Genomic DNA, 23797 nt, shown 5'->3' on the forward strand with positions numbered 1-23797 from the left:
ACACACACACACACACACACACACACACACACACAAAGTTTGGTTTTGCTGTTTTACACTAGTTCAACTAATCTGTCCTTTCTGGTTTCCAAACCCTACAAGAATCTAGCTGATGCTTTTATCTACAGTTAGCATTTCCCTAACAAGTTCTCTCTGCTCTGTTACAAGTTGTTCTGGGCAGGGGTGTCAGTGAGCACTTGGGCCTTTGTGTAAATTTTTTACCTCAGTGTTTTGTTCCCTCTTCAGCTGTATTGTGGAAGATAGTGTGTTTTACCCAGAGATGTTTAAGTTGATGATTGTTTAACTGTGCAAGTGAGGCAGGGTGAGTAGGTTACATATAATAGCCTTTCTTCCCTTTTTCAGTGATGTTTCTTGGGGAAAGAAGGAATAATGCACATTTTATATCTTTCTTTGTATTAAAAACCCACAGAAAATGCAGATCATTATAGAATGAACTGTCTAAAAAACGAAACGAAAGTTAGCATTTGGTACCTCTGCTCCTTGTATGTAACCATTATTTACATGTTACTCTTTACATGTAGTTTGTTAAACATTTGCAACTTAAAACCAGCAAGATAATTATACATCAATACAAAAAAAATCTTCCTTTCCGAAAGTAGAAAACCCAAGTGCCAACAACAGCCTCCTCCCTAACTTGTTGTCTCACTGCTCCACAGGAAACTGTTGTGCTGAAAGGAAGAATTAACTGGTCTTTCAACTTCAGCCTTTTTATTGTGAGAGGGAAGATCACAGAAGTGTTACCATGGGGAGAACAGCAGTTAAAGGTAAGGCCTGGTAGCTTTAATACAAGAGAATGAAAATACAGAACGTGCTAAATTCTCTTTTTGAAGCCAGTGGGATATTAGTTGACAATTACTATACTGTTAGATTAAAAAGACAGTTTGTGATATGTACTGAATACAAGTAAGTTCAAACTTCACATTGTTGTACAGTAAGTATGCTAAATTTGGTTGTCCTGCAAATTCAACCAAAGCTATTCTGTCCTGTGGCAGCTTTGAAACAGTCTCCTCTGAAATTGAAGAATGTGTCTAGATGTGCTATTAATGAACATGGAGGGCTTTATTCTGTAACTGCATGTAATTTAGCAGGACAATAACTGAGTAGTACAAGGAATCAACTTTTATCAAGATGATTGGCATTAGCAGCTGCTTCTGGAAGATAAAATGAACATTTTAAAAGAAATTCATCCACAAATACAGAGTTTACCACAGAGATGTGATTTCTGCTGTGTCGTGTCTGAAGATGTTAGTTGTGAATTATGTGCTAAAATAAAGAGTAAGACTTAAGAAGAAATGAGTGTTTGGGCTGGTGAAACAAAGAGAATGTGAAGAGAGAAAGACCCACTGTCTGAAACTAGGTTGCTGCTGCTTTCAAAGCTTTCGGATTGGTAGTCCTCCACCATAAAAGGCTGCTAACATTTTTGTACTTTCCTTGAGCTTTCCACCTTCAGCCCAAGGTGCTTTATGTGCTTGTGTGTTCCCTTGGTAAATAGTTGTCTTTTGCTATAATATATGTTCTGTAATGGCAAGAGTCATCCGTTTAATTGTTGCACCAGGAGTTTATGGAGGAGGTCTATCCCCTTCTCTTGTAGGTTTTCTGCATGACTGTTGTCTAAATATACTGAGAGACTCCCTGTTCCAGGCAGATAAGATAAGAATCCCACTAGGGAAGCACAAAAAGAAGGGAAAGGAGAAATTTCGTATTCACTCTGTCTTGATATCCTTAACTGTGTGCACTGAGGCTTGGTGAAGGGCAGCTAAAAGGTGCTCACAACCCTGTGTGGTAGGGAGTGTGAAGAAGGCCCCTTCCTGAGCAATAGTAAGGTTTACTAAAGCTCATCTGAAGGTGAGTAACTGCATGGCACAGGAAGAGCAGAAGTTTCAGTCATCCAAAGGTCTTCTCATCCATCAGGAAGAGAAAAGGGGTTTCTTTGAGAAAAGTGTTATCCTGTCATGTTTTGAACACCCAGCAGAGTTGAAGACTTAAAGGGGGTTGAGAGATAGCTGCAGAAATCTTGAAAGCATGACTGTGAACTTTTACCCCACATTGCAACAAGCAAGTAGCAAGTCTTAGAAGATAGCACATGCGTGCCTCCTCATGTAGCACACCGTTCAGTGATAAAAACTATTACTGTCAAGAGACGTGATGCTTGCCATCACTCAGACAAAGCAATCATCTTTTTTTTTGAAAGGTTAATTCTTCTAGAAAGAAGCATTGCGGAGTTTCAAAGCATCCCAGGCTAGAAGCTGGAGTTCAACACGGGAGTTTATAGGAGGAAATATACATTGGTCACCAGGATTATCTTTACCAGAGCTTTACCACTGCCTTCTCTGATTCTTTTTTTTTTTTTTTTTTGGTATTCACAAGTCAGTCAAGATAGCATTGTGTTTTTCTTCCTTGTCTTTAATTTCTTGCATGATAGATGTGGTTGCTCTTCACTGTCTTCTGTTGAGTAATCTTATCAGCAGAATTCTGTGGTTACAGATAGGGTGGGAGTTATGTAAACACATGGAATTTTGCATCCGTAAGCAGAAAGCACTATGTTAAATAATCTTAACTCTAATCTTGGTTTGTATCTAAAGGTTTAGCTTGTGAAGTGCACTTCAGAAAAAAATTAGTTGGTGAACAACAGAGTGTGTTGCTTTTATGATTTCAGTATATGTTGTACTCTGATCTTGCTACCTAGAAGAAAGCAATCTTTCATGAGGTATTTAGCCTGTACGTGTTATAGTTTAGATATATTTAGTTACATAGCAAATATATAAACTCTATGTACTTACATGTATTACTTTATTTTTAAAACTTTCTTTGAAATTGATATCCCATTCTTTGTTGTTTTTTTAAAGAGAGCGGAGTAGCATTTGCTAAAGTCCACAGTAGCAGCATTTCATTCTAACTCTTGTTTGGGCAGATGATCTGAAACATACTGTGCTTTACATTGGAAAGTAAACTGAAACTCGTCTCTTAAGAAATGGGCTTTGTGAACAGAAGAAGATAGATAATGAATTAAACTGAGCTATTTTTTTTGTCACAATGAGCTTCAAGACTCTAGAACTAATAAGTCTCCCCTGTCTCCAGTATATGTGTAAAGTTCCTATTTTCAAGTCCGTTTTTCAGGTTTCAAGGAATTAGTCATTGAATGTGGCTAGGAGATGAATTTTGAAGGAGATGAAAACAAAATAACTCTTTGTACCTGTAGAAGTATTTTCCTCTTTCATAATCTCATTTTTGAGGTTCGATCTCAAAGTTTGACCAAGTTGAGGATCATGTGTGGAGGGAGTCATCTTCAGCTTAGTGATTTGATATAATAGTCTTCTGTCTCAATTTTTTTTCCATGATCTTTGGAAACTAAGTTCACTAGAATATAGAATATCAAAATTTCAAATGCGGACGGGCATGCATTAAAGAAAAAAAAAAGAAAAAGCATGTGTTTATGTTTATAAAATTGAATTTCAATAAAATGTTATTGTTGCTTTTGAAAATAAACCATAGTTTTTTATCCACCCTAACTGCTGACATTGGAAAAGGCACACCTGACCAAGGCATAATAGCAATTGTGAAGTATAGACTGGGCAAAAGTTTTTTGTGGTGGTAGTAGATACAGGGTGTCTCATGTAGAATCAGGTGAGTAATTCTTCCTGCTAGCAGCTTTTCATCTGCTTAGATGAAACACTCCAGCTTTGTAACAGTGTTCCCAATTTCCCATTGAAGGTTAGAATGCACAAAAGCAAGGGGAGTTTTTGAAAGCCATCTTGGCTTTATTCAGACATATTTTTGGATGCTTTTGCATGTGCTGGGTGAGATTTACTTGAGCATTTTAAAGAGCAAATTTCTGGCCATCAAAACCGAGTGATAGCGACAGTGCTTTGTGTTTACTGTGAATGAAAATACCTCCACCTCAAATGAACTAGACGGTTAAATTGCTATTGAGAAATCCAGTTCTCATTAATATAATCATCTCCTCTTGTTCTTGTAGTTTTCCAGCGACTGATAAGAAAACTGTGTTGCGAAGAGTGTTTTGTTTCAGCTGTCATATTTGCTCTGGTATTTTTGAGATAGGCACTAAACTTAAGTGGTACAGAGAATAAATAATTCGTGTGGTGATTGTCAACAAGAGCACATGTGGTGTCCAGGCTGCAGTTTTTCACATTCTTCCACCTGTTCTTGATGTCTCTCATCATAAAAGGCTGTCATCTTGTTTGAAATCTGGCACTCTGTGCTTTCAAGCTTTGGGTGTTCACAGGAAGCAGTTATTAGTTCTCTTATTTCAATGGAGTCCCACATGAGAGACTTACTTTCCTCTTTGGAAATAGGTGTATTGGGAAGTTATTTATTCTGTAAGCTTGATAGCCTGATGTTTGCAATAGTCCCATGACTGTTTTTGGGAAAACCTGACTAACTGAGCTTACAGAACATGGCAAAAGGCTCTGCTGTTGATTGCTGCTGCCCAGTAGAATTAGTTCTAACACTTTCCCTTCTCGGATTCCCACAGGTAGTTGTAGGGTGCCCGTTTTACGTGGCTTAAAGCCCTACTTCTGAGGAATTATTTGAGTTAAACCTTGTGGGCACCATCCTGAATAATTTCAGCAGTTCCATCTGAAGTTGACCTCCATAAGGATTTTTTTCCATGAACCTATCCAGTAAAAAATGTTCCAAAGCAAACTTCTTTTTCAAAAAAAAAAGCATTGCCCGCTCGGTGTCATATTTGAATTGTGCTTGAGCCCATGAGTGTCAAAAGCAGGTCACCAAACCGACATATATTAAAGACTAAAAGGAATGAGTGGACTGTCTCCTTCAGTCTTCTGAGCTGCCCAGTTCCACTGTGTCTCTCATACATGCTGAAATCCTTCAAAAATGAAATATGACAGACTCCTTTCTGAATGCTGTAGAGATGAATGATAGGGAAGGTAGATTCTTCTGAATGATTCTTTTAAATAACCAGCATGTGCACTGAGATAGCTGCTTTGAATATTCAAGAATTTAATATTGAGAATACTGAGTATTCAAGAATCTAAATATAGAATGGAATCTTTAACTCAGAAATATGCTTTTGGGGTGGGTTTATTTTTTTCCCTTTGTTTCTCAGTTCGGAGTGATCTATACAAGATTTATAAAGATATCCAATGATCTTAAGGATCTCAAATTGTGTGTGGTTTGAGTAAAACTATTAAAAATTAGGACAGGGTTACTGTCTGTAGAGCTAATACTACATGTTCTGCAACTACATTTATTCTGATAATGTGCTATAAAGTAGTCAAAAGCTCTGCTTTTTTGTGGTGTACTTCTCAATATATTTTGAAAGGAAAATAGTGCAGTGAATAAATTTAGAGTACCCTTTGATTATGCACTGAAATGAATAAAAGAACGTTAGTATTTGGAACAAGATATTCTGTATTGTTTGAAAGCATTCTGTGTTATACTGGACATTGTTATGATGTGAATATTACATTTATTATGTAACGGAATCTTGTCTTTTAGATTCAAAGAATATTAAAAAAGAGAAAGATGGAAAGAATCAGCAGGCAAACAACCCGTCTTTAAAAAGTGGTAGGTATTGCAGCTGACAGGTTATTAGTTAAGGTACCCTAAAAGAAAAAGTGTGTGTTGGGATCATAGTATTTTCTGAGGCTTTTTTTTTTTTTTTGGCACTCTCTTGTGTTATTATTGGTGGGTAGTTAAAAACGTACCATTGCTTTTGTCTAACTCTGTTAGGAAAGTATGTTTTGGTATAGAAGATGATAGTTGAAACTGCTTGACTTGAGCTTGATTATTTTACTAGCCAATACAAGTACTCTTTGTATGTATGATAAAAGATGCTGTGTAAACATTAATATTGTTAGATCATTACTCATTTGTCTGTTCTTCTCATCATGTATTTCTCAGTTTCATGCCTTTTCTGCTGAAGTTATTTTCTCTTTCCTTAATATGTTTGCTGGTGCCAAAGAAGGGATTTTTGGTTTAATAGGCTGAGTTTTTAGGATCGCTAACTGGATTAAATTACCTGGGATTCTAATTTTACTTTAAAGAAATTATTTGAAAACAGAATTTGTGTTCTCATACTAAATTGAGGAAACTACACACTTGCCAGAAATAATCCAGATTCTTACTGAACTTAACCTCTACTGTCCTCAACAGGTGCTATAAGGCAGCATATACATGAGACTGCTGTCAGTTTAGCTTTTGTGGGCTGCAGTGAGAGGACAGCAGCACCCTTACATATCCTTTGTATGTTCATGCTGCTTGCTCAAATTTGGGACATTAGGAAATGTCATGAGGACTGTTGACCTAAGTACAAAATCTCTTCAGGAGTTCTTGGAAAAATGTCACAGAGTTATTTAAACTCTCGCTCTGCTCACATTTCTGTGCCCTCTGACTCCTGAGAGATGATCTGGTGCAGGGCTTTTCTTAGGTACTGGTGGAGAAGTTCCTTAGGAGTAGCACAGTCACTGAACAAACGTGCTGAGATACCAACACAGTAGCTGGGTAGTTGAGGTGGTGACATCGTATGAAAGATACGATGCCTTGTTACCACCAGCCATAGTAGAGCCTTCTGCTGTTCCATTTACCAGACCTAATTTTTCCATTTATTGGGGTTCTAGCAGTCGCAGAATAGGCAAGGTTGGAAGGGACCGCTAGAAGTCATCTTAGTCCTGCAAGCAGAGTCCCCGAGAGTGCATTACTCAGGATTGTGTCTAGATGACTTTTGAATATCTCCTGAGAAGGAGACTCCACAACCTCTCTGGGCAACCTGTCATCTTTGTTATTTGTCCCTGTTACTTTGAGACAGAAAAGAATCATATTTGTGTCTTTTTGCCTCTTCTGCAGTGTAAAAGGAGCTCCGGTCAAACTGGACTCAGTGTGTCTGTGTTTTAAAATAGTGTTGTCTGACATGACAGACGGATCCCCATAGGGTAACCCCCCACCAGCAATATGCTTTTCATATGTGGATAAGATAACCATATTTCATGAGTCACTGGAAAATGTCCCTGCCACCTCCTGCAGTAGAGAGCAAAGTGTTGAAAAAGCTTTGTGGAGAAGCAGTGCTAAGCAGGCAAGCCTTATTCAGTCATCTGTGTTCTTCCACTTGGGGTACATGTTAATTGAGTGTCTGGGCACTGGACCTATGCATGAAACCTGGGCTCAACCCTGTCAAACAGAGGAGTGCCTTGCAAAATCTCTGATTTTCTACAGGTGAGAAGATACTTTTTATCCAGTGTTGTTGCTTTTTGGTGGCAAGGAAGCAGAACAAGCCTCTTGATACTGGATGAAGAAAAATGCCTTTCAATGCTTTGGGCTAACATCCAGGAAGTCTCCAGAGTTCCCAGGGGGATGTGTGATAGGAAAAGTTGAAGAGGAGGGCAAACACAGAGATACAGGTGAAAAAATAGACCAAAGTGAGTAGAGAAAGACGTGAGGACGAGAAAAATTCTAACTGAATGATCGCAACATATAGAAGAAGGTACAAGGTATAAAGTGGTGTATGGCATACCTTACACTTAAACTACTGTATTTGCAAGAGTATGTAAATGAAAATTAGAAGGAAATCTCATCTTTGAAGAAGAGAGATGAAGAAGAGGGATGAAGACTAGAAAAGATACTTCCCTATGTCCAAAGTCTCAGATGCGTGCCAAGGGAACATTGGGGTGATATGAGAAGACATGAGATACTCCATCTGTCCAAACAGTGTTTAGGCTGTAGTGATACTGAATTTAATTCAGTATCACTAACCTAAATAAACCAGGACCTTAAATTCTGCCAATCTACAAGTGGCGCTTAACTCATAGTTTAAATCTTCAATTTAAATTTTTAAAAACTTTTGACTTATACTAAAGTGAAGCATTATGTACAGTGGAAGACAGGGAGCACTTCAGCAAACTGGCATTCAACTGTATTGTGGCAGCAGGTGTCACACCTCTGAGGGTGCTGAGGTAGTTGACTGATGTCACTGTGAGGCTTCTTGCTCATTTTGGAGAGGTCATAGCGATTGAGGAAGTTTCATGATGACTGGAAAAGGTAAAACAGTATACCCACTATCAAGAAGGACAATAATGGAGCACCTGGGGAATTGCAGGCTGGCATGCCTGATACAAGTCTTTAGGAAGACTGTGGAGAAAACCCTCTGGGAAGTCATTTCCAAGCAAATAAAGGACAAAGATGGAGTTATGAACAACTGAGATGGATTTGCCAGGTGTGAACCATACCTTCTGTTGTGATTCTGTAAACAAGGGGAGAGCAGTGGATGTTGTTCATCTCTACTTCAGCAAGGCTTTCTGTACAGTTCGTGTAGTGTCCTTTCAGCCGAACTGGTGAGATGTGCTTTGGATAGGTGGATGAAAAATTGACTGGGCTGCCAGGCAGTGCAAGGTCCATCTGGCAGCAGGTAGCTCGTGGCATTTCTTAGAGTTCAAGGCTAGAGCTGATGCTGTTTTACACTTTGCTGTCGGATGGGACAATGGGACAGAACACACTGTCAAGCCAGTTTGTGGGCGGCATCTCATGGGGAGGGGTAGACTGTGCCCTGGAAGGCAGAACTGCTCTTCGTATGTACTTGCCCATGCTAAGGGAACGGAATGACAGGAGCCCCGTGGGATTCAGAGGTGAGTGGAGAGTCCCTCCCTGCCTCAGGCAGACCGGAGCCCTGCAGCAGCCTAGGAGGGAAGCTGGCTGCCCTGGAAAGGAATTTAGCATGAAAGGCCCTAGAGCCCTGGCAGGCGGAGAGCTGAGTGTGGACCAGCAGTGTGCTCTTGTGGTGAAAGATGACAACTGCATAGGGATCCTGTCGGCAGGACTGCAGGCAGCAGGCCGGGAGGAGGGATTCACTGCTTTGGGGTATTTCAGAGACTACATCTGGAGAACTATGTTCACTTTTGAGCTGCGCAGTACAAGGAAGGCACTGCTGTGCTGGAGCAGGCTGGCTGACTGTCCACCAAAAACAATGAATGCAAGGTGTAAGCAAAAAAATGATATGGAAACCAGAAAATGTTTTTTTCTGCCAAAAGAAGAGAAAGCTTGTGGGAGATGGTCTTGCTGTGTTCAGTTACCCTGACAGGCAGCTGTAGAGAGGGAACAGCCAGGCTTTTCTGAGGTGCAGTGGAAGTGAGAAATGGAAGGAGAACTGGCTGGAGCATAAGAAATTCCTCCTTGATGGAAGGAAAACAATCTTCACATTGAAGCTGATGGAACCCTGGAGGAACAGGAGGCTGAACTAGAGACCTCCTGGGGTCCCTTTTAGCTTGAGTTACTTTAGGATTGGCAGGTTTGACGAGAAGTGATAGGATATTGGTACAGCACTGCAGAGAGCAATGGGTCATTTCAAGTAATGAAGGCAACTATGGTATAAACAATTTCCTTAATTTTTAAATTAATCAGACTTTTTGCCCATGCTGCTTGTTTAGAGCCTCCCTCCTGTGTTGACTATAAACTAATTTTTTTTTTTTTTTAAATAAAATTTCTGGTGTGTTCTTTTGTTGTTTTTTTTTTTTTTTGGTGTGGGTTTGTTTGTTTGTTTGTTTGTTTGTTTTTCTCCCCCCCCCGCCCGTTTCCAGTATATGCTGATTTGTTCTTCAGTGTAAAATTTCCTTCTCTCTCATTTACACTTTACTGATAGGTTATAAAGTTGTGCTTGTTGCATAACAAGTTTTTCTTGAGCTGTTTAATTCAGCCTGCAGATTTGAGTGTGAGGTGCATGTTAAATCATTTAGTGCGAGCTGATTTTTTGAAGAATTTCTAGTTGTCAGAAGCTGCATGTTTTCAGGGGCTTCAGAATTAGAAATATATATATAATACAGCTGCTTCTTTACCTCTGCACGGTGAGAATACAGAGAAGCTTTTGTGTAGATATGTTTTTCAATGTGATTGTCTTTCTAGAGATGCATCTTACATGTTGCAAATATTCATACGTCTCCCATTTCTATGACTGCAGTAATTAAATGATAATTAGCACCATCTCTGAGAGCTTGGCTCTAATTTAATGCAGTGTATCTTCACAGGTGGAGAGGTTCTAATTTTAGCTCCAGGACATTTCTGCTGGATACAAGAGCTTTTCATAGCCAGGATATAAAGCAAAGAGCCAGGCAATCTTTTTTTACTCTTGGCTTTATCTGCAGCTGGCTGCTTGTGTTACCTTACATGTCTTTCTAGTAAATGTTCCCTGGAAGAAATAAGACTGTTTCCTTCTGTATTTTTGGGTCATTCCACCAAATTTACAGTCCTGTTATAACAGCTGAGATTATTTGGGATATGCTGGTATATAATTTTTTTGGAGGAGGTGATTGGGGGTTTCTCCTGGTAAAAGGTGCTGTCTCTGATCTATATTTATACAATCCTTAACACAGAGAGGTTCTGATTCATGATTACAGCTTTTACATCATGTTAGCTCTGAGACAGCTGGGACACAGCTAACATATTCTTTTTGCTAGATTTAATTTTATTGGGTTAGGTAGTTTGTTAAGGCAAACTGATTAAAAACCAAAATTTTAAAATTTTTTTTGTAAATCAGAAGGCAACCTGAACTGGCAACTTTATTATTAGGCTCCAAGAAGAATTTCTATAAGATGAAACCTTGCTAGTAGTTTATCGTCTTTAGTTTTTGTACCCTCCTTGGCTTATTAATGAGAAGAGCAACAAATCTGGAGGCTACTTTCTGGAGAAAGCTCTGAGGAGCCATTTCTGCCTTCCTGAAATACATCATGGCTGGGCTTCGTGAACGAAGATTTGGGAAGGCTCTATCCACATTTGTTACAGGCACGTTGGTGACTTATGAGGCCAATACGTGACAGACATGTCCGATTGCAAAAGGTACAACAGAAAGACTCCTTAGATGGTGTATTCTGCAAGACACGGTTCTTCCTGCATTGCCTTTTCTCCTCAAGAGTGATCCTGCGTGTGTTCTCAAAGGCATCCGCAGCGCTATAGATGGTGTGTCTCCAGGCCTCCCGATTTGAGGCCAGAGTAGACCAGTCATGGTGATCAATATGGCCAAGGCTGAGATGTTGTTTCAGGGAGTCCTTGAATCTTTTCTTTGGGGCTCCTCTCATGCGGCAGCCAGTGGCAAGTTCACCATAAAGCAGGATCTTAGGGAGGCGGTGGTCCTTCATCCTGGAGACGTGCCCTGCATATGCTGAGGTTAACATACCCTGCCTTTTCTGAGTAATACAATATCGGTGTTACTGTATAAATATATGAATACAATATTCATTCCAAAATAGGCAAACTTCCAAGATGTTGTATGGAAATGTCTTTGTTACCAGCCTACATATACTACAGACCAACAAATTAACAGCTTTTGAGATTTCACTGACTTGCTGCTGACTTATCACGTAGCTAACAGTCATGGCTTCTGCAGTGCCAAGGACAAATCATTTGTACACCTCTGAGTGTTATGCTGAAAAAAGAGGATCTTGTCAGGCCAAGGGGGCAGTCTAAATGCTGTGCTAATGGAGACACACTCTGCACTTGAGCCACCATGCATCTTTCGGAGAAGCAGTGTGTGAGTGCTGAAAAATGCTGCTGTTTTCCGATTGTTTCTTTACTGCTTCTCTCTTCTTGAAAATTGCAGGGATGTATTTAAGTGTCTGTGCCCAGTGGTGTTTTTGGAAGGGTTACTGGCAAGCCCTGTGTGGGCTCTTGGTCGTCACCAAGGATTTTGCTCTGGGCTGTGTGAATGGCTGTTGCTGAGCCGCTGGGTGGCATCACAGCATCATTTTGAGGTTTAGGAGTAATTTGTTATTCAGGAACATCAGAAAGATGTCGGCTGCACAAACAAGAAAAATAAGCAAAATAACTCAGATAATTTAGTAACAAAAATATTAGCTGTGCTATTGAAGCATTTATCTTCCACTTTATATTAATTTAATTAATGCTTGCTTGTGTCTTTGATGTTAGTACTTCATGTTTTTCCATTCATGCAAAACTGATAACGCTGATTAAATCAAATGCAGAGTACACTTGCCCATGCACATAAACAATGCCGCTCTTAACACTGGAAAAACCCCCATGATTCTGTTTCTTAATGTTTACCTATAATTGCCATAATACTTAATATTCTACAAAGAAAAACCTTTATCAGACTTCACATGAAAAGAGGCAAAGATGCCGTTGGAAGGCTTTTTGCTTTCGAGTGGACTGGGGATAGTGTTCATAATATACATTTCAACAGAATCTGTGTGTGTGTTTTTCAGTGTGTATCATCCCAGTACTCATATGAAGTTATAACAATCCTGCTGTTAGGGGAACTAAGATACAGAAAGGCTAATGTGATTTATATGTGGATGCTCAGGAGATCCTTATGCAGAGAATTGAATTTAAGTATCCTAACTTGTATATTTTTGTATGTGGACCACAAAAAATAATTTGGGAAGGTTTATATTAATTTTACCTATTGTATGATCACCCCTGTGAATTAATGGTACTCTTGAAGCTCTTTCAAAGGTTGTATGTATTTCAAAGGTAGAGTTTCCATCTGAGAGTAATCCTATTCTTGAAAAAAAAGGTATTCTACAAGATAGTTGGGTTATTTTCTCCCTTTCTTTCCCCAACTCCCCTTTTAATGTAAGTTCCATTTTAAAACTGTGTATATGGTCTTTTTTTATCTTGTGTCTTCCAGAACAGTTTAATTGGGATGACTATCTGAAAGAGACTGAATCAGTAGCTGCCCCTCTACATTGTTTCAGACAGGTATGCCAGATACTGTTTTGCAAGTGTGTGTGTATGTATGCATGTTACAGGGTGATCCTGGAGCAACTTTTATGGTTAGACTTCCTGGTTGTCTCCTTTTGATCTCTAGTTATCAGTAGCTTACAGTTTGGGCAGATGAGAGCTACGGAAGTTTTTCATTCTTGGTTTCCGCCTCAAGCCAAACTTTAAGGATTTCATTAAAATTGTATCTTTGGACTCTGTTTTTCTTTAAAAAAAGACTAGTTAATGAAAACAGATGGTATTATCAGAGTTAAAAAATATTTTCTACCTTTTTCAGTAATCTTAGAGGTACCATGGTTTTAGTGAGAATTAAAAATTTTGCTGATTGTCAGAGGAGCCTTTCCTCTGCCCCATTTCTGAAAGATTGCTTTCAATTCTATCTAGCTACAAAATGTGTGTTTAGCAGAGTTTAGTCACCACTTCTTTCCTGGATCTCTCAAATATGTTTAATTTTGTCTCTTTCTGTGCAGAGTGCTTTTTACTAAGGAGTAACACATATTGAAGTTAAAAAAAAATTCAAGGGAATATATGGGAATACAAAGGAAATACTGGATTTATAACAAAGGGTATTTAATGTACTATTTTATATCTTACACTGTAGCCTACAAGTCTGATTTCCCCCCCGCCTGATGGTTTGGTATGTATTTGCAGGTGCAGTTTAAGTGTGCCATCTTGCGTAAGCTGATGACCTCCAGTTACTCAGCCCTCTGGAGACTGAGTCGATCTCTGCAGGCATCTTTCTCTCTGTGTAGGGAGTCAAGGCTGGTGTTTTCCCAAGCTGAGGAGTATCTTGTCTGTGTAATAGGATGTGTTTTGGTCTGTATGCCCTCGCTGTGTTAGGAAGATAGTTGCTGAAGGAATTGGATAGTTCAGGTTGATAGAAGTGTAATAGGTGTGACAAGCAGTGCATGTCTAGTTTAGTGGCTTGGACATGTTCTGAAAGTGTCTTCTAGGGTGTGTTGGTAGTCCAATTGTACTGTACATGATACTGGCCTGCAGTGGGAGGCCAAATAAAAAGCAACATGAATGGATTAGTGTGAGGAGGGGAGGAACCGTCACTCAGTGAGTCTAAAGTAGTTGCAGGAATGGAGAATAAGGAGAGAGAAACACAGGTGGTAGCATTTCCTCGTGCTAAATCTTGAATCTCAGCTTGCTCCTTGCAGATGAGGATAAAGGGCAAAGAGCCCCTTGCATGCTTCTTTCAATGAGACATGGCTAAGAGGAGTGGTGTCGATAACTCTATGTGAGTGGAGCTTCAGAAGTTAATGTCACAGTTTATGTTTTACACAGTGGATACCAGCTCAAGGCAGAGACCTCAAACTCTGCTTGGATAGAGGCAGAGGGTGGTAGCATATCCCTGGATCATCCTGAGGTTAATGCCATACTCACAGACCATAAACCACAGTGTATGCTCCTAAGAAATGTAGCTATGCAGGAACCTGCTCAGAAGCCTTTCTGTGTGCCTTTCTTGCATCTCCCTCTTCCCTAATAATGCTCAAGAAGTCCAAACTGAACAACCAAATAGCACCTTATATAGAGATGCTTAGGTGACATGCACTGACCGAGGTAAATCTAAGTGGCCTGGTTTGCTTAAGGAGTGTGTGGGTTGGAAAGATGAGCTTTAATTTATGTGCATAGCAAAATTCAAAACAATTTATATATGCAGATTTTCAGTTTTTCTAAGAGTCGACCTTTAAGTAGAAAGTGATATGCAATGTTGATTAGTGCATAGCTCGATCCTCTCTCTACATAATATTTGCAGATTTTAAACCTAAAGTGCTTGTGCTTTGTGTAGGACTAATTTGATTTTTATTGGGTTACACATGAATTTTATGTGTCATTGTCTATATAACGCAAAGAAATACACCGCTGTGGCCAACCAGAAAAAAAAGAGCAGAGAGAAACTTAGTTTGACAGTTATATCCAGAATTTGTGACTTGTGGAAATTCTAAAAGTTTAAATTTTATAGTAATTAAAAATGACCTGGGGAACAATAAATTAAACCCTCTACCATAAATTAAGACACAGGCACAGACAGCTAATGGAAATTGATTAAAGTATTTATCTTAATTTAGAAGGTATTTTATCTGTTGCTTTAAGTTGTTTTTAATTACTACTTAAAATTTCAGTGCATTTCACATCCCATTTTCTTGCCCTGAAACTTTTTTTGAAGCAGTTGAAAATTTTAAATGTAAAAGCTCAGTCCCTTGTGGTTTGAACAGAACTTTAAACAAGGCTGTTACTGAGTGGGGTTTTGTTATTTTTCTGTAAGGACAAACTAGCATGGAAGAGTTACCTTTTTAGTAGAATGCCTTGAGTTATTGGTATTTAAACAAGCTCACCTTTTCCACAAATAAATAAACAAACTCCCCAATTTCTCAATTTCTGTTGCTTTTCCTAGTAGTAGAAAATAACAGCTTGACAAGCAATATCCTGAAATTGAATTGCCCTTTAAATTTAATATGCTCAGGCTCCCCTTTCAGACAGCCTGCTGTCTGAGTGCAGCAGATGCTGCACTCAGCGTTCACTGAATGTTACTTGCTGCTGGTTTTTGAACTCAGGCTCCTCCAGGGCTCCTGCTGTCGATCTAGGGTGTGTTGTAAATAGTGCACCTGCACAACACAGCAAGTAGAGGAAGGTGTATTTCAAACATTCAAATGTGATGGAGAAGAAATATCACTAATACTTGTTGCAGGAGCAGGTTTGTTCAGTTTTTTCCTGTGTCCCCAGACAGATGCACCTGTATCTGCTTACTATGGGATCCCTGCCTGATCTGCTCAGGTGGGCAGGAGAAGGGGACATAGGAATCCTGTGAGTGTGAATGCCCATGGTTTTGGGTATTCTACCTTCCTCCTGTATTAGAAGTCAGATTATGGTAGTCTGCATGGGATAGCTACTGGGTTTAAATGTCATGGAAAAGGCTGCTTACATTGGTGTCTGCATTCAAAAACAACTTTGTAGTGAAGGGTTGCAGAAAAGAGCTTTTAGTGTGATAGGAGAATAGTCATCATCTCCTAAGAGAAACTTCAGTGCTTGACTTACTTATCTCATTGAAAGGGTGCTGAGAAAAGGTCAGGTTGCTCTCTGTAAATACACTGTAGATTTTGTTGTTATTTGCAAAAGTGCAAATAGAATTTAAATTATAGTGTTGGGAAAAATTCCATTCATAAATTTAGGAGACATCTAAAGAGAATAGTGAGAAGCATTCAATCCCTGTTAGTGTTAATACAGAGTTTTGAACACTGTTAGGTGATGTCATTGCCTGCAATTCCACAGAAGGCAAATAATCAAACTGTGATCCAGTCAATCTCTGCCAGTAGTGTTGATACATGAATAAAAACTATTCTTTTTTGTTCATCTTTAGCGTGTGACAAAAAGTTCTGCCCAAAGACCAAGTTGTGTTTGTCACATTTTTTCCCTGTGCTAATTAAATCGGCATTTCATTGTATGTTATTGATTATTTTCAGTTCTCTAGGAATAAGCACAAGCTGCAGCTTTTGTCTTAGTATAGAAGTTTTATATGACTTTAGAACTGTTTTTTCTTTCTGTAAAATGTTAGCATTAACTCCTTTTTCTCTCTTCTTTCTTTGTATTGTAAGCTTTTTTTGATGCAGAAACTTTTACCTTGAGCTTTTGTAGTGCCTAGGACAGTAGGGTCCAAATTTTCTTTATATTTCCAAAATAATATTACAGTGAGGATAACTATTTCTTTTTAATTTAAAGATAATAAACCTTGTTGGTGGGGTTTTTTGTGTGTGTGTGTTGGTTTGTGTTTTGGTTTCTGGGTTTTTTTGAGTTGAATGTCATGTTTCCCAGTGTCCTTGTTTTCTATTCACTTAAAGTATTAGTCACAGCTCCCCATCTTTATGTTCATATCTTCATCAGAATTCCCTTGTTACGCTTCTTAGTGGACTTATCAGTCACGTTTATGCAGTTGGTAGGTTATCCATCTGCCTTTTGTGACTTGCTGCTAAACACTTGAAGTGATACATGTGGATGGATGAAAGCTGTATATTGAACTGACTGGTAAATTTAACAATGCTAACATCAATAAGAAAAAGTCTTTTACCTTTTACTGTAGTCTAGAATTCCACCTACGAACGATTTCAAAGTTGGTATGAAACTGGAAGCCCGTGATCCTCGCAATGTTACCTCAGTTTGTATAGCTACAGTCATTGGAATCACTGGTGCCAGGCTAAGGTTGCGGCTGGATGGAAGTGACAACAAAAATGACTTTTGGAGGCTTGTGGATTCCTCAGACATACAGCCCATCGGGACCTGTGAAAAGAAAGGGGGCATGCTCCAGCCTCCACTGGGTAAGAAACAAAGCTTCTGAACGAATGTGTGTGGAGGATTGCTTTCATGACAATGAATTTACCTTTTTGCTTGACTACTCAATAGTATTAACATTTTGCCAAACCATTATTTAATTGAAAAAGAGGTAAGCAAACTACTTCAGGCTAGTTGAATTGTGACTTTTTCTTATTTTTGGATTCTTCTGATATAAGAATGAGCATTTTGGTTGTTGTTTTTGGGGGGGATTTTGTTGGTTGGTTGTTGGTTTTTTTTTTTTTAATAGTCCCTTAATATTAAACGAGAGTGTCCGACAACTTTCCTAATGATAAGATACAGAGCCATGTGCCCATTCTGTAAATATTCCCTCACATGTAACCTGCCTTACAAGTGTACAGTGTTTTGTTGCACGATGCCATGTGTGCTCGTGTTGGGAGCCCTTGGAAAGAGCTGGGGGAACTTGCCCCTATATTCTTCTTCATCAGCGCATCTGATCAGCCGAGGAGAGGGCACTGGCTGCTACTGGCCCAGGAAGCCTCGGCAGGGCTGCTGGAGCAACGTCCCTGCAGGGCAGTTGGAATATTTCCTCAGGCAATGAGTGAATTGGTTGTGTTCTGGGAAAGGCAGCACAGGGTTGGTTTAGTGTGGAATTGCAACGTTCTGTTCTGAGGTAGGAAAAGTAGCACTCCAGAGCTCTAGCAAACTGCGGTCTTGTATTGCATGTCATTCTCATCGCCTCAAATGGACACATGTCCCGGGGTGTCAGATCAGTTTGTCATAGCTAGTTTGTGAGCACAACAAAGTGCTTGTGAGGAAGGTGTAACTTTCTTATGGTTAGAGATAGCATGCAGAATTTCTTTTGCCTTCTGTGAGCAATATGGGTAACAACACAATGTGTTTACCCAAACAGAGAAATAGGGCTTGGGCTTAGTCTTGTTGAGGGAGTTTATTAAATAGGGAACTGTACAAAGGAATTCCTCAGTAGCTGATGAAGAGTTGGAGTTAACTTTGAATAAACTACTAGGAGTAGTAAAGCGTGACATTGCCTTTCTTTGCTGTGATTAACCTGTATGTTTAGATCTGCATTCTTGTACTGTATTTATTATAGCTTAAACTTCTACATGTGGAAGTCTTTAAAGATTTCACATTGGTCTGAAAATAGTTTTGCTTTTAAGAAGGAGGAAAATTAATGGCCGAAATTTACCTGAACACTTTCTCACCTGTTACCCCATTGTGTAATTTTTAGAAGATGTGAGAAATAATGATCTTAATATAAGAAATTAACTGCATGCAGAAATGAGTTGCTGATGGATTCCATCTTATAGTTATGAACCTACTTCTGGTTTGGTGTCATCAGTAATTCTTACAGATTTCTCATCAGAAGTTTAGTGAGGATAGGCATTATTTCTCTTAGTAGCCTCTCAAAAACTTGTCATCCCAGTTTATTAGCAACTTCCAGTTCTTCTGTTTGAAAAACAAAGTGAAAAGTCTCATTTCACTATGGCATGAAACTTGATTTGCTTGTAGAGAGACGGAGAAAGGAGCAGTTGACATAACCATTAAGATACTTCACAGAGATTATAGGGGTAGATTTTTGTGCTGTTGTGTTCCTTCGGGAACACAAGAAAAGCAATGCAATCAAGGTGCCAGTCTAGAAAAATGTTATTAGGATAGATACAGTTTAAGCCCAGAAGGGCTTTTTTGCCCTTCTTTCCTGTGGATATATAGAGGTTTTGAATGAAAACACTGAAAATTCTTGACGTTGGGGGAAAAGATTTTTTTTTTTTGAGGAGTTTCTCAGTTTAACCTCTCTGAAGTTCTTGATATAACCTTGTAGAACGAATGAAGTGTTACCAGTATGGAAAAGGGAAGAGTACACCAGTTCCTTCAGCTGCACATATGTACAGTGTTAAATATATGGCTTCAGGAACATAGCGCTTCTTAAAATGTGTTTCTAAACCAGTCTGATGAATAAAACAACTCCAGTTATGTATAATGGGGGCAGTCAATTCGTTAAGAAGTGAAACTTTCCACAGTCATCAGTAGAAAGGTAGATACCTTCTCCTCAGATACTGTTTCTTACTCCTATTTGATCAGGCTGTTTGTGGAGCACCTCATAAGCAGTTGGTTTCCTGCACCCAGGCATGTAAGCTTACCTGCCCACTGAACAATTGCTGGTTATTCAGAAAAGAATGTGAGTGCTATTATTTTGTTCCTCCTGCCCTAGATTTTTCTAGAGATAGGCTGAATTCCAGCAATCAAACATTCTGGCATACCTAGATAAATTTTTGAAAAAGCCTTTTTGGCACTTGTACAGCATCCTGTTCCTGGGCAAAGCTGGGAGCTAATTGGGTGTATAATTACCTCCTGTTAGACATTTAAGCAACTGATTATTTTTTTTCTGAGTAGTAGGGAACCTTCTGGATACTAATGTTCTGCTTCTATCATAATAACTAGATAAAACAGTTCCTCCTACCTGATTTTTACATGGGTTTAATTATGCATGTTACATAAAGTTTTTGAGAAAGTGATTATTGTAACAAAGGACTCCTTTTCCAACCTCTGTTTTCCATAGGTGAGCGTTTTGTTGTTGAGATCTTAATGTTCTGAACAAATTATAATGCAGACAGCATTTTCTTTGGTTTTACCAGGACAACTTTAAGGCCAAATGAAATTAATTGAAACTTTTGTTTAGTTGTCATTCCTCTGTCTTGCTTGTATCTATTTTCTGGCAAGCTAACTGGGAATATTGTGTTTCAGTAACCACACATGTTTAGGTTGTATAAAGACTCTGGTATGAAACCAGGCCTAAAAATCAGCTCAGCAGTCTTCAAATTGTGACACCATTTATCACATACGAGCTTTATGTTAATTTGAGCGTTGCATAGGTGGTTCCAACATGAAAACTGTTTATTCAATGGAAGGTGGCTTAAAGCTAAAGAACCATTATATCATATAATCCAATTTTAGATGAGTAAATGATTTAACTTATCAAGAATTGCAGATATGCTCTGCCTTTCGATTTAGTTTTTTAGGAGAATTGTTGAGGCTCAGCTGTGAGGGAATTTGTCAGTTCCTGGCAGATTCTGGTACTATTTGCTTTATGGAAAAAATTCCAATTTGCTCTGTTATGTCTATTTTTCTGTAGAACTATGCCAGACATAAAACTGCTAAAGATACAGGAAAAAAATGTCCACTATGTCTGTTATCTTACTCATTACTTTAAAACATTCATTTGGAAAGCACAGGAAGCAAAAGGATTTTTTTGGGGTTTTGTTTGTCTTTTTAACTGAAAAGTAGTTGATTATGAGGAAAGATTATCTGGAATGAGAATGTTTTCTGCCAAACCTTTGTTCTGCCTAATAAGGTAGTTCATCTGAACATACTTGATTGTTGTTTGTGCTTTTTATTCACTTGTTAATGAAGAATAATAAAGTAGAAAGATCTTCTGATTTATGTTTTCCAATATGATACACATACTTACTAAAATAATTGTATTTTTTCTTCACTCTTAGAAGTGAAGAAAACTTCTTTGTTTTTTATGGCTATTTATGTATTTGTTTTAGTGGGGGAGGGAGAAGAAACCAATTGTTCTTTTTTTTTTGTCTGTGGTCTGATAAAAGAATGACAAGATTCTTAAAAATAAAAAGGTGTCTCCTCAATAAATGAGCTGAAACAGAGGATGTTGTTTTAGAATGAGAAGGAAAAAGCAGACCTGAAGAGAAAGCAAAGATGCTTGGGCTGGGGAAGTTCCACTGGACCAGGAACTGTGTGGGACAACCTTATGAACTACTGTGCTAGAACTTGCATGTCCTTAAATCCTAGAAGTTTATCTATAATATCCCTCCGTATGATGAGCGATTCTGCAGGCAGGTGACTCAGAGTGGAAATGCACTGCACAGCTTTCTGTACCAAAAGTGACCGTGTTCATTCCTTCTTGGCTGCTTTTATTTTGGCCAAGTCTAAAATAGAGGGAATGAGGCATTAGTAAAACAGACATTATATCCTTCTTCTCCTCCTATTGTGTATTACATACTGAAAGTAGGGCTGTTTATTTGTTTGTTACTCAGGGTTCCAGATGAATGCATCATCTTGGCCAACGTTTCTCTTAAGAACTCTCAATGGAGCTGAAATGGCACCTGCAGCATTCTTTAGGAAGGTAAGAAGAAAAGCATTTCTAGTAAACAACTTCCTATCAGTTGGTCCATGGTTACATTTTTTAGTGGGGATGCCAAGATATTACCCTGTTTTCTGCAGCACAGGCAGGGAAGGCAAGACTATTATTTAAAATTACTTTGGACTGGATTGACAAGCTACAGAGCTAGACAGAAAGCAATCCACTACTAGTCCATTGAGATGGGCATTTCTTTTCCATCTTTTCTACTTTGAGCTGAGTCTTCAAAGTATGATGTGTTGTTTAGAAATATTGCGTTTGCTCATTTTTTGTCTCACAGATTTTAGATACAATGCATATCACGTTTCTTAACAGCACTGTACTTGTGATTGTGCACAGGAGTCAAAAAAAAAAAAGGGGAATGAGAGCTGTTGAAATACAGTGGTGCTTGGAAGGGTTTTGTTAAACATTTTCCTTGGGCACATATCATTTAAAATGTAGCAAGCAGTAGTAGAAAATAGCAGAAAAAGCTGTTCGGTTTTTTAAACATGACTCTTGAGTAAGTTACCGTGAAACAGGAAAAACTATATAAAAACAACAGTAATAATAAAATGACTTGTTGCTTCAATTTTTTGTTGAGGTGATAAAACCCTGCTGTTACATTGGGTGTCTTCATTTTGGATACTGAGAGTGATATTGACAACTATGGCAGCAAATCAAACAGTTGGGTTCGGACCTGCAATCACATTACTTGGTGTTAACTTCATATAATTATAATTTGTTTAGATAAGATTATATAAATTTTCTGAGGTGTGATGAGCCATGCTTCTCTGGGCGAGCACATCTGAGATGGATTTGAATAATAAGGTTCTTGAGGTGGTGATTAGTGTTCCATTGGATCACAGATCCTGCTGTGGAGGTACACATATGCTGGTCACATAGGCTTGATTTTTGTTTTTCTTTTGTCCACTTGGAATTGGTCTAAGGCCAACTGAGTTAGCAGATGCCTATAAATAATGTCCAATGCTAATGAATTTTTCATGGATTAGTTGAGAGGTAAAGCTTTTACCAGACAATTATCAGTCCCCAGAAATATCCATGCTCTGCAAACCTCCTATTCTTTATTAGCATGTAATAATTTCATTTTAGTGTCTTTGCTGTCTTGCTGCCCAGACATAATGTATTGGGTGCAAACAATTGCTTATGTAAATACTTTTAGCAGGGTCTTTCTGTCATGGAGAGTTTTGCTAATTATTCCAGCTATCTCTGTGGGAATAGAATCTAGATTTTTGTAATACAGAAGAGCAAAAGCAAAATTGCAATATGTATAAGTTTCTTTGAATGTCTGCTATAACTTTTTGAAAATAGTGAGTATTAGTAGTAAGGGTGTTGAGGAAAAATAAAGGGTTGTTGTTTTCTTTTGTTTTTTTTCTTATTTTAAGAGGCCATGGAAATACAGATATTCTGCCACTCTTATTTTTGTAGGAACCACCAAAACCTGTGCCAAACTGCTTTAAAGTTGGAATGAAACTTGAAGCTATAGACAGAAAGAACCCATACTTGATTTGCCCAGCAACCATTGGAGATGTTAAAGGAGATGAAGTTTTTGTTACATTTGATGGCTGGAGAGGAGCATTTGACTATTGGTGCAGATGTGATTCTCGAGATATTTTCCCAGTTGGATGGTGTAGCTTGACAGGAGATGCATTACAACCACCAGGGAACGATGGTAAGATGACTAATAATATTGCTTAATTATTTTTCTCCTCTATTACAGCAGGATTTTAAAAACCAGCTGGCTGTATGCAGATAACACTGAAGATTTGATTTGTGAGTAGCTGACGAACATGAAATGTTGTTGAATTTTCTTTATGTAGTTTAAAGCTAATAGGAATTGCTGGGAAACAATTTTTGACTGTTCATAGTAAATCTGGAACATGTTTTATGTCACACTATCAGGAGGACTTCTGATGATCTCTAATTTTTGTGTGCTTGTGAAAAATCTTGGATTTAGACTAGATTTGCTGTTTGTGTTATTGATAAACACTCTGGTTTGATGATACTAATATATTGGCTGCCACAGCACTTTATATTAAGCTAACTGCTAAGAAAGTAAAGTAGTCTCTGCTTCTGTAATGATTGAAGGTCTAAACTATGTATTTATTGTTTCTTCCTTCATACTTAAAAAATTCTGTCTTGAAGCTGAATGCTTTGTCATCCTCTTGCCTTTAAGGATGTTTGTTGATTGGGTCATAATGTCCCTTTAACGAATGACCACTGTGCTTTATAACATACAGCTGTCTGCCTTTGAAAGGAGGGAGATGGCATCAAGAGGGATATCCCTGAATATAATCCCTTTGCTACTCTGGGGACCACTTGTCAGGTTTCTGTAGTGTAAGGCTTTTCTGTCAAACTGTTTGAGCTTTTTCTATCCTCATCCCTAAAATTTGTCAGGAAGAGAGATTTTTAAGAGGGGAAACATATTTTAATTAATTACTTTAATATCATTAACCAGAAAAATTTGTTTTCAGTGAGAATTTTCACAGCTGGTGTTAGGTGAGTAAGAAACAAGTACACTGGTGTCACAGAACTCCCACTGGAAGTACCAAAGGAGTAGAAGTAGGAAGGCAAGAAATCAGTCGTGTTTTGTACCCTTTCCATCCCCATTGTTTT

The 23797-nt window shown here is 38.5% G+C and overlaps 1 protein-coding gene across 9 annotated transcripts in view; it reads left to right on the top strand.

Moving 5' to 3' along the window:
* Nucleotides 1–23797, top strand: part of SCML2 (Scm polycomb group protein like 2) — a 71927-nt gene that overhangs the window by 12675 nt on the left and 35455 nt on the right. For 7 of the 9 annotated variants that reach the window (XM_027638028.1, XM_027638037.1, XM_027638046.1 and 4 more), the window contains exons 2-7: nt 678–785; nt 5500–5568; nt 12626–12696; nt 16799–17033; nt 21081–21169; nt 22610–22853. In XM_027638028.1, the coding sequence (XP_027493829.1) occupies nt 764–785; nt 5500–5568; nt 12626–12696; nt 16799–17033; nt 21081–21169; nt 22610–22853 (730 nt within the window). In that variant the 5' untranslated portion in view covers nt 678–763. Of the gene's footprint in view, nt 1–677; nt 786–5499; nt 5569–12625; nt 12697–16798; nt 17034–21080; nt 21170–22609; nt 22854–23797 lie in introns of those variants that run through there. The other 2 variants (XM_027638067.1, XM_027638083.1) reach the window with 2 other exon arrangements.

This window comes from Corapipo altera, unplaced genomic scaffold, assembly GCF_003945725.1.
Source record: "Corapipo altera isolate COAL_440 unplaced genomic scaffold, ASM394572v1 0, whole genome shotgun sequence".
In the NCBI taxonomy this organism is placed as follows: domain Eukaryota; kingdom Metazoa; phylum Chordata; class Aves; order Passeriformes; family Pipridae; genus Corapipo; species Corapipo altera.